Raw genomic sequence first — 11,336 nt, forward strand, 5'->3', positions numbered from 1 at the left:
ACATAGAAAGCATACACTTTCTATCTTTTAAGTGTCTACCAGTTTTAAGTATAGGCAGAATATTTCAGTAGCCATGAAAACAATATTTTACTAATTATTATATCAAGAACTTTAAGGCAATTGGTTTAATCTAGAAATAGTAAACCAGCAAAAAGACAAGACAGTATAACAACTTGGCATCTGGGTTGGAAAACAATGTTGGCTAGTCTGTACATCAATGTAAGTACTAGTTACCCCCCACCAAAGAAAAAGTAGAACATCAATTTAAGATTATTTTTTCCAGGGCAGGAAAGATGTTTTAAATATCAATATCTCTATAAGCAATGAACTTAAAATACCAGAAATGTGATAATTAATTAAGTGAAACCTTGACAGAGACTTGATTATATATAACTAAAGAAATATATAACTAAAGAAATATTTATAACTGTTAACTGAAGCTTGGATAAACTATAACAAAATTGTTTGTATTTCCTTGTTTTAAGTATCAATATCCGTATAAGCAATAAACTTAATATATCAGAAATGAGAAATTAATTAAGTGAAACATTGACTGAGACTAATTATATGAAACGTTACAGGAAGGAACCAGGGCTCAAGCGGGGTTAATGCAGAACACCAATATGACCGCCTGGCCTGTTAGGGTTAGGGTAGAGGATGACAGGTCGTAACTGTCACCTGTTTAGCCTGTTAGTGGGCAAGGAGGGTGACTATGCTCCCGATTGCAAAAGTAGCTGGAGGTGAAAGAGGAGACTACAATAGTAAGAGGAAAGAACCAGGGCTGAAGCTGGGTTTACACCGAACACCAATATGACCTCCTGGCCAATTTGTGTGAACGGGGCCCACATGTCCCGCATGGGGAGAAGTTATACAGGTCGCAAATGTTGGCGCATATCCTGTCAGAGGGCAAGAAGGGTGATGGGTTCCAGAGGGCAAAAGAGGCTGGCAGTGCAATAGGAGATAAGAAGAGCAGGACGAAGGTTCAGGGATCAGGATGGGTTTACACAAAACAGAAATATGACATCCTTGCTCATTAAGGTGAACGGGGCATCAGCTACACAAATGGGCAGAGGCTGTAGAGGTCGAAACTATCACCTGATATCCTGTGAGTGGGCAAGGAGGGTGACTGTGTTCCAGAGGACGAAATTGTCTGTCAGTGAAAACAGAGACATCAAGAGTGAGAAGAAAGAATCAGGACTCAAGCTGAGATTACACAGGATGCCATATGACCCCCTGGCCCATTAGGGTGAATGGGGCCTGCACACCCCATGTAGGCAGATGCCAATAGGTTGCAACAGTAGGCTGTTGAGCCTCTTAGTGGGCAAGGAGGGTGACTTTGCTCCCGATGGCAAAAGCGGCTGGCTGTGAAAGAGGACATGACAAGATTGAGAGGAAAGACCCAGGGCTCCATCTGGGTTTACACAGTACACCAATATGAGCCCTTGGCTCGTTAGGGTGAACAGGGTCTGCACCCCCCCACGTAGGCAGAAGCCGACAGGTCAAAAATGATGGCTCATATCTAGTCAGTGGGCGAGGTGACCCTTACAGATGGCAAAAGAAGCTGGCAGTCAACCAGGAGATCTCAAGAGTACCAAGAAGGATCAGGGCTCAAGATAAGTTTACAAAGAACACAAATACAACATCCTGGCCCGGTAGGGTGCATGGGGCATGGACTACACACATGGGCAGAGGCTGTACAGGTGGTAATTATTGGCCGATATCTTGTCAGTGGGCAGGAGGGTGACTGTGCTCCACTAGGTGTAATTGTAAGTGCAAGAAGAGACCCCAAGAGTGAGAAGAAAGAACCAGGGCTCAAGCTGGGTTTACACACACACCAATATGACCCCCTGGCCCGTTAGGGTGAATGGGGCCTGCACTCCCCCACGTAGGCAGAGGCTGACAGGTCGCAACTGTCGGCTGTGTAGCCTGTTAGTGGGCAAGGAAGGTGACTGTGCTCCCGTTCACAAAATTGTCTTTTCATGAAAGAAGAAACCACAACAGTGAGTAGAAAGAGCCAGGGCTCAAGCTGGTTCACACAGAACACCAATATGACCCCCTGGTCCCTTAGGGTATTCTGTGCCTTTACCTCCCATATTGGCAGAGGCCGACAGGTCGGTACTGTTGGCTGTTTAGCCTGTCAGTGGGCAAGGAGGGCTACTCTGATCAGATGTTGAAAGCTGCTTGATGTGTAAGATGAGAGCTCTAGACTGAGATGGAGGGAGAGCAAGGAGGGCAGTTGGTGTCCCAAGATGGTGCAATCGAACCAAAAATGTGCCCCTTATGGTCGGTAGGCCAGAGAGCAATAGACCTGAGGTTTCCAGAGGTGGTCTCTCTGGAGACCTGGGGTTTGGCTTTAGCAGCAGTGGGGTATAGCCTGGCATGCCTCATTGCTTCCTCAAGGAGGGTTAAAACCCGAGACTGGCCAATCAGAGAGAGACACTTTCTCAGCAGGAGGGAGGTGACTCAAAGGTCAGTGAGGCCTAATTCTGGCTGGTGTGAGAGCCTGTATCAGACATGATGGTCCGAAGCTTTCAGAGGGTAGAATGGCAACTTGGTGGTCCAGTCAAAGAAAAGGAGGCTTGGCCACTTTATAGGACAATCAGAAGCCTTCCTATCCAAGTCATGGCACCACATGTAAGGTTTAGGACTGATCAAGACCACAGAGACCACTCTCAGGTAAAGATGGAAGTTTTTATTCAGAGAAAAACATGAGCTGCCAGGACTGACTCAAGAGTGGAGCAGTGGACTTGGGATCACAGACAGTGGACTATATGGAACTCTTCAGTTGGGGGAAGGTGAGGAAGGGGGAAGGAACTCCTTTGTTCTTTACTTTAGCCATAGAGTATGAGACCAGAAGTGACCAGGTGGAAGATTAAGGGGGCAGGAAACCTAGACCTGCGGTATGGTTAGGCAAGGAAGGGGTAATGGCTGGGTGGTTTCTTGAGGAATGTGGATGAGCCACTTCCTTATGCCTCTGTTGACCTCCTTCTGTCCTTGGTGACTCCATTTTGTCATGACCTAACAATCAGGAGGTCAATACCAATCTTGGCTACAAAGAAGAATAAGGCCAGAGTAAAACACAAGATCCTGTCTAAAACAGATTAATAAAAGGAGACAAAGAGAGAATGAGAGAGAGAAGAAGGAAGAAAGGAAGGAAGGAAGAAAGAGGGGCTGAAGGGGCTGCAGATCAGGCTCAGTGGTTAAAGGTGCTTGCTTGCAAAGCTTGATGGCCTGTGTTTGACTCCCCAGTACCCATGTAAAGCCAGATGCACAAAGTGGTGCATGCATCTAAAGTTTGTATGTAGTGACAGGAGGTTCTGGAACACCCTTTCTCTCTCTGCCTTTCATAATTTATTTTTAATTTGGAAAAAAAGAGGGGCTAGTAAAATGGACATAAAAAGTGGTTTAGCCCAGCACTTGTGAGGCAAAGGTAGGAGGATGTCTGTGAGTTCAAGGCCACCCTGAGACTACTTAGTGAATTCCATGTCAGCCTGGGCTAGAGCAAGATCCTACCGCAAAAACAAAAACAAACACACAAACAAAAAAGTGGTGCAAGCATCTGGTGTTTGTTTGCAGTGACAAGAGACCCTAGTGCACCCATACACATGTGCATGCATGCACACGTGCACAAACACACACAGACACACGTGAAAATAAATAAACAAATAAATAAATAAAAATGTAACAAAAGAAGGAAGGAAGAAAACACTTCTACCATTTTAAAATTAGACTTTTTACCACATGTTATCAGGTATGTGAGATATTCCTCACCATCAAGTAAGGTAGTTGCATAGCTAGATTTTCATATATGACTTTCGTTATATTGAGGCACTTTACTTTTCATCCTCCTTTGCTGAGTAGTTTAATCATGAAATGATGTTAAATTTGTAAATATTTACTTTTTTATTATTTATTTACTTGCAAGCAGAGGGAGGGAGAAAAAGAAGGATGGGTGCATTAGAGCCTCCTGCCTTGCAAATGAACTCCAGATGCATGTGCCACTCTATGCACCTGGCTTTACATGGGTACTAGGAACTCGAACCTGGGCTGTAAGGCTTTGCAAGCAAGTGCCTTTACTCATTGAGCCATCTCTCCAGCCTCTAAAATATTTTTTCTATATCATTGAGATAACTTTTTTGTTTTAGTTTTTTTTTTTTTGTTTTAATTTGTTTGAAAGAGAGAGACAGAAGGAGAGAGAGAATGGGCGTGCCAGGACCTCCAGCCTCTGCAAATGAACTCCAGACGCATGTGCCCCCTTGTGTATCTGGCTTATGTGGGTCCTAGGGAATTAAACCAGGGTCTTTTGGCTTTGCAGGCAAATGCCTTAACTGTTTGGCCATCTCTCTAGTTGAAGTTTTTTATTTTACAATTTAATTATTTATCTGAGAGAGAGATAAAGCAAGAGGCAGGTAAGGAGAGAAAGAGAGAGAGAGGGAGGAAGAAAATGGGTGCACAAGGGCGTCCAGCCACTGCAAATGAACTCCATAAGCATGCATCCCCTTGTGCATCTGGCTTACGTGGGTCTTGAGGAATTGAACCTGGGTCCTTTGGCTTTGTAGGCAAGCACCTTAACCACTAAGCAATCTCTCCAGCCCTGTCATTGAGAATTTTTTAAACTCTCATTCTTAAAATGTGGTATTTTATAATGTCTGGGTTTTTATTGTATTTTTTTTTCATTTATTTTTGTTTTTATTTTTATTTATTTGAGCGTGACAGAGAGAGAAAGAAGAACAGAGAGAGAGAGACAGAGAGAGAGAATGGGTGTGCCAGGGCTTCCAGCCACTGCAAACGAACTCCAGATGTGTGCGCCCTTGTGCATCTGGCTAACGTGGGTCCTGGGGAATCGAGCCTTGAACCGGGGTCCTTAGGCTTCACAGGCAAGCACTTAACCACTAAGCCATCTCTCCAGCTCTTGTTTTGTTTTTTAATTTTATTTATTTTTATTCATTTATTAGAATCAGAGAGAGAGAGAGTGAATGGGTGAGCCAGGGTCTCTAGCCACTGCAAATGAACTTCAGACACATGAGTCACCTTGTGCATCTAGCTTACATGGGTCCTGGAGAATTGAACCTGGGTCCTTTGGCTTTGCAAGATAACACCTTAACTGCTGATCCATCCCTCCAGCCCTTGTTTTGTTTTTTTGAAGTAGGGTCTCACTGTAGCTCAGGCTGACCTGGGTGGAACATACTCTGTAGTCCCATGCTGACCTCAAACTCACAGCTGGGATTGTAGGTGTGTGTCACCACACCTGACTCATTGGTTGGTTTTCATGTTAAAACATCCTAGTATTCTAAGAATAAAACTCACTTGGTGTTAGGGTATAATCCTTTTAATATGTTACTGAAGTTAATACTTTCTGTGTTAGTATTCACAATGGATATTGTTTTTTTTAAATATTTTATTATTTATTTATTTGAAAGAGAGTGGGCAAGAGAGAGAGAGAGAGGCAGATAGAGAGAGAATGGTCACATCAGGGCCTCTAGCCAAGGCAAACAAATTCCAGATACATGTGCCAGTTTGTGAATCTGGCTTTACATGGGTCCTGGGGAATTGAGTCTAGGTCCTTTGGCTTTGCAGATAAGCACCTTAACTCCCAAGCCATCCCTCCAGCTTGGATATTGTTTTTTAATATTTGATTTATTTACTTGAGAGAGGCAGAAACACATACACACAGAGAGAGAGAGAGAGAGAGAGAATAGGGGCATGCCAGGGCCTCCTGCCTCTGCAAACAAACACTTTTAACCACTGAATTCTCTCTCTAGCCTCCCCCACCCCCCACCTTTTCAGTTTTCTTATACTGTCTAACTTTGATATCAGAGTAATTAATGAAAGTCTCGTAGAATGGTAAGAAAATGTTTTCTCTTCAATTTTTTGGGAAGGGTTTGAAAAGGATTACAGTTTTCAAAATATCTGGTATAATTCCAGAGTAAAGCCATGCAATAAGACCTTTCTTTAATTATTTGATTAATTCAATGTCATTTTAGGTCTATTCAGACTTTCTGATTCTTTGTGAGTTAGTCATAATAGACTTCTGTGTTCTTTGGATTTTTCCCATTTCTAGGATTATGTTCTCTGATTTTGTAGCAGACATTGTTCATGGCACTCATAATTCTTTTGAATTTCTGTGGAATTGATTATAATATCCTGCCCCAAATATTTTTAAAATATTTTTATTTATTTGCAAGGAGAAAGAGAGAAGATAGAATGGGCATTCCAGGGCCTCTAGCCAAAGAACTCTAGATGCATTCACCACTTCATACATCTGACCTTACGTGCGTACTAGGGATTTGAATCAGGGTCATTAGGCTTCACAGGTGAGCACCTTAACCACTGAGCCATCTCTCCAGCCCCCAAATAAGTTATTTATTTTTTATATGTTTGAGAGTGAGAGAGTGAATGGGCATGCCAGGGCCTCTTGCCACTTCAAACAAACTCCAGATGTATGTACAACTTGGTGCATCTATGTGGCTTTACGTGAGTACTGGGGAATTGAACTTTGCAAGCATGTGCCTTTAACCACTGAGCCATCTCCCCAGCTGTGGATAGACATATTTTGTTAGGCCCTGAAAGCCGCCTCTGAATGATCCTATGACCTCACAAGGTTATAGTACAGAGTGCCTAAATGTTTAAAAGGGGTATTGAGAAGCCATGCATGGTGACTCACACCTGTAATCCTAGCATTCCAGACGCTGAGGTAGGCGACTGCTATGAGTTTGAGGCCAACCTGAACTAGAATGAGTTCCAGGTGAGTCTGGGTTACAGTGACACCCTGCCTCAAAAAAAAAAAAAAGTGGGCTGGAGAGATGGCTTAGCCATTAAGGCACTCGCCTGCGAAGCCTAAGGACCCAGGTTTGATTCTCCAGGTCCCACGTAAGCCAGATGCACAAGAGGGCACATGCATGTGGAGTTCGTTTGCAGCGGGTGGAGGCCCTGACACACCCGTTCTCACTCTCACCCACTCTCTGTCTCTAATAAATAAAAATAAAATTTAAAAAAATAGTGATTGAGACACCCAAGCTGGGTATCCTTCCATTTTCCAGATTACATTAACTATACATGCAAATTTAAGGTAACGATTTCCTATGCCATATTCAGTGAAGGCTTTGGGGTGCAGCCTTACCAATTCTTGTATGTTGTATTTTTGTTAGAGCTGTCCCCTTGCAAATGTCTGTGGCAATGGCCCTGGAGACCTCCGAGCCATCTCTCCAGCCCCTCTCCCCTCTCCATCTTCTTTCTTACCTTCCTTTCTTCTCAGAAAATTCGCTCTCTCCTGCTTGTCATGAGCATCACTCATTCCTACCTGACCTTGCACATGGGCCTGGCTTCGGCTTCCACTGATCACCTGCTGCTGGTCGTGCTTCCTCCAGCCTGGTCTTTACAGCTGACAGTTTTCTTGCATGCCCATGAAGTCAGAGGGAGATGAGAGTCAAAGAATGAGGACCATGCTGCCCAGAGAGAACACAGTCAGATTAAGTTATGTGGGGGCTATAGAAGGGAATGTTGTATGTAAGGAGGAAGAGTGGTAGAAGTTTAACAAAGAAACCAGACTTTGGAAATTATTTCCCTGAGCCCACGGCGACACGAATAAATTTTCTGAGTCTCCACTCTTATCTCTGGTGCCATCTCTGTGTGACTCAGTTTCTGTAGTAACCGAAGTACATTGATTGATTTCATCTGTGAAAAGAACTATCGAAGAGGCTCAGGTTAGGAAGGAAGGATGGAGTCTGCAAAATAGGAGGAAAATCTTTGTCCCAAAAATGGTTGACACAGTGCCATCTGACCTCTACTCCACATCTCTGAGACATGACGGACAAGCAGCAGCCCACAGAGGTCAGTCATTCTCCTGCCCCAGATCATGGTCTCTGTAACTCCACAGTTCCTTGGTTCTGTGATGTCACTTAGAAGAATGGCAAGCTAGGCTTGGCTCTCCTCTGGATTCTGACTGTTTCTGGGGTGAGGGGAGGTGAGCTGAGTGAGCAGTGTATCCCAGCTCAGTCTCCCCTCTAGCCACCTCAGCCCCCACAGCATTTATGGAAAGAAATTAGGCAATGTAAGTCACTTCCACCAAAACAAGCCAAGCATCTATTTTGAAGCTCAACTGAGAACAACAAAATAGCCTTTTCTCCTTGATTCTAGAAAACTTAAAGGACAAGAGCTACATTCAAACTGAGCCAGAAAAGAATATTTGGACAATCTGTGATTGTGAGAATGGATGAGTCTTCTACAGTTAACCCTATGAGTTTTGACGCCACAGCATTCACTTTCGTCATCATCCTTCTAATTTGCTTCATTTGCATCCTCCTTTTACTAGTGGTTTTTTTATATAAATGGTATAATTTCATGTTGATAAATTGGGATCAGATTTCAAGACAAAGTAGCAAATGTATCTAGAAATAACCTGAATCTATTTAAAACAGAAAAGTTAGAGCCAGGAGTGGTGGTTTATGCTTGCAGGCCCAGAACTTGGGAGGTGGGGGAGGAAGATCAGTTCAGAGTCATCCTTAACTATGACTCACTTTCAAGGCCAGCCAAGGATATGTGAGATCCTGCTTTAGAAAAATAAAATAGCAGGGTGTGGTGGCACACTCCTTTAATCCCAGCATTCGGGAGGCAGAGGTAAGATGATACCTGTGAGTTCAAGACCAGCCAGAGACTGCATAGTGAATTCCAGGTCAGCCTGGGCTAGAGTGAGACCCTACCTCAAAAAACCAAAATAAATAAATAAAATAAAATAGAACAAGCAGTGGAACAGTGATCTACTTTTTCCATCTCAGGTTTAAAATGCTAGTTTTCTGTTTAAAGGAGAAATTCCCATACAACGGCTTAGAATCTGGGTCTTTCTGCCTTTTTTGTTCTTTTGTTTGTTTGTTTTATGTTTTATGTTTGTTTGTTTGTTTGTTTTTTCTTTCAAGGTACAGTCTCACTCTAGCTCAGGCTGACCTGGAACTCACTTCGTAGTCCCAGGCTGGCCTCGATCTCTTGGTGATCCTCCTACCTCTACTGTGATTAAAGGCATGTGCCACCACGCCTGGCTTCATTCTTCTTTTTCTGAATTTTTACTTTTTTATTTTCAGTTTCCAAGGCAAGGAAAATGAGACAGCATTTTGTACAAATGCTACTGGAGGTGAAGATTGTTTAGCTGCTTATGTGGCGGCCAACAAACAAGGAGAGCAAGAGAAGTTAGTCTGCACTGAGGCTGCGGGAGGAAGTCGTTCTTCTATATGACAAGCTAAGATGCTTGAGTTTTTACATCTCTGCTGTTGCTTTGCCCAGGGTCCTCATGAAGACTGTGAACTTGAATGCACCAGCAAGGCCTGGCATTCTTGTCCAGAGACAAAGCAGGGAGGTGGTGGCCTTACAAAAGAGGGACAGCATGGAAGCAGAACAGAACAGGAAGAAAGAAGCAGAAGACCCTGAGGATGGTAATGAAACCACGGAAGAGGTGACATACTTTTCTCTTCTCAAGGGTTTGCTCAGACTGAGGAGTGTCATCTGTGCGGGGATAATAATTAGGGGTGATGTCTATAGCTTAGTTTCATAACTGGAATGATTCCAGTGTTCAGTCTTTAACCATTTTTCTAAGCTTATTATTTCATGCTGCTAAACCAGCTACATATGTCAAGACTAGAAGCTTTCTCGTGTTTCTTTCACTTTTTTAATTTTAAATATTTATGTATTTTTGCTTATTTATTTGAAAGAGAGCACGAATGGGCATGTCAGGGCCTCTTGCTGTTGTGAACGAAATCTAGATACATGAACCACTTTGTGCATCTGGCTTTATGTGGGCACTGGGGAATCAAACCCATGTCACCTTCAAGCAGGTGTCTTTAACTGCTGAGCCATTTCTCTAGTCCTCTTATGTTCTTATATTCCTGTTTTGTTTTTGTTAGACTTCTAAGGTCTTGGAGCTATAAGACAGCTTTAGAGCTATAGAAATTGGGCAGTGTGGTCATGATGGAGTGTCATAGTTTTCTATGTCACTTAGAAAGTCTTTCCCTTTTAAAAAATATTTTAAGCCGGGCGTGGTGGCGCACGCCTTTAATCCCAGCACTCGGGAGGCAGAGGTAGGAGTATCGCCAAGAGTTCGAGGCCATCCTGAGACTACAGAGTTAATTCCAGGTCAGCCTGGACCAGAGTGAGACCCTACCTCGTAAAATAAAAAAAATAAAAAAATATTTTATTTAGGCCGGGGTGGTGGTGCACGCCTTTAATCCTAGCACTCAGGAGTCAGAGGTAGGAAGATCACCATGAGTTTGAGGCCAGCCTGAGACTACATAGTGAATATCAGGTCAGCCTGGACTAGAGTGAAACCCTACCTCAAAAACAAAATAAAAAATAATTTTTTATTTATTTTCGAGGGGAGAGAGAAAGAGAGAATATGTGTGTCTATCAGGGCCTCTTGCATCTGGAAATTAATACCAGATGCATTCACCATTTTACTTGGGAACTGGGGAATTGAACCTGGGCCAGGCAGGTTTGCAAGTAAGCACCTTTAATCACTAAGCCATCTCCCAAACCCAGAAAATTTTCCTATTTCCTTTTTTTTTTTTTCAAGGTAGGGTCTTACTCTAGCCAGGCTGACCTGGAACTCATTCTGTAGTCCCAGGCTGGCCTCAAACTCACAGCAATCCTCCTACCTCTGCTTTCCAAGTGCTGGGATTAAAGATGTGCACCACCACACCTCGCTTTCTTTTTCTATTTCTTATTCACAATGTGTATTTAGCCAGTATTTTTTAAAGCATGGCTTGTAATGCCCATACACTGGTCACGTGTGCTACTTGTGCCCTTCCCTTGCAGGGCAACACTTCAGAGAGAGCACCCATGCGCATCTCTAGAACCTCTTCAGCTATTGAGACCCAAAAGAGACCTTTAAAAGGAGTGACATTTTCTAAGGAAGTCATTGTTGTGGATCTTGGAAATGAATACTCTGCACCTCGAAGCTATCCTCGAGAACATAAAGAGAGAAAATGAGGCACAAAAAGGCTGAGAGTGAAAGAAATGCAACTTTTGATTAACACTGAATGACCAAGGGTACTAAATTGTGTCCAAACAGCAAAAAGATGGGAATTAAGCAAATACAGATAGTAGTTTACCTTTGTACAAAGTGAAATGCACTATGAAAAGTTCTGTAAGGAAAATACTGAACTCAAATATAGTTTTATAAAAGCAAATCTGGGTTCAGTAAGTTGTGTTCTTGTGTTCTTGAAAGTTTCAACTTTTACACACTGTCCTAACATGTGAATAAAGGTCTCTGTATTTGTGCAGATGTCTATTAGGTAAGCAAAACTCTTTAAAAAAAAATGCATTGCTGGGGTTGGAGAGATGGCTTAGTGGTT

General features: G+C 43.0%; 1 protein-coding gene across 1 annotated transcript; it reads left to right on the forward strand.

Moving 5' to 3' along the window:
* The first annotated feature begins 8,229 nt into the window (after window positions 1-8,229).
* On the forward strand, window positions 8,230-10,971 carry C4H2orf74 (chromosome 4 C2orf74 homolog). The gene is made up of 4 exons (XM_004665510.2): window positions 8,230-8,330; window positions 9,075-9,179; window positions 9,274-9,442; window positions 10,798-10,971. Exons 1-4 carry the CDS (start codon window positions 8,236-8,238, stop codon window positions 10,969-10,971), a joined length of 543 nt encoding a protein of 180 aa, XP_004665567.2. The 5' UTR covers window positions 8,230-8,235.
* Window positions 10,972-11,336: the final 365 nt, after the last annotated feature.

The sequence above is a fragment of the Jaculus jaculus genome, chromosome 4 (genome assembly GCF_020740685.1).
Source record: "Jaculus jaculus isolate mJacJac1 chromosome 4, mJacJac1.mat.Y.cur, whole genome shotgun sequence".
Lineage (NCBI taxonomy): Eukaryota > Metazoa > Chordata > Mammalia > Rodentia > Dipodidae > Jaculus > Jaculus jaculus.

Bases quoted from the DNA above. Each gene is read 5' to 3' on its own strand.
- C4H2orf74 (XM_004665510.2), top strand. From the start codon at position 8,236: ATGAGTTTTGACGCCACAGCATTCACTTTCGTCATCATCCTTCTAATT. The intron at 8,331-9,074 runs GTATAATTTCAT...TTTTATTTTCAG, and splicing joins GTGGTTTTTTTATATAAATG to TTTCCAAGGCAAGGAAAATG. The intron at 9,180-9,273 runs GTTAGTCTGCAC...TGCTTTGCCCAG, and splicing joins AAACAAGGAGAGCAAGAGAA to GGTCCTCATGAAGACTGTGA.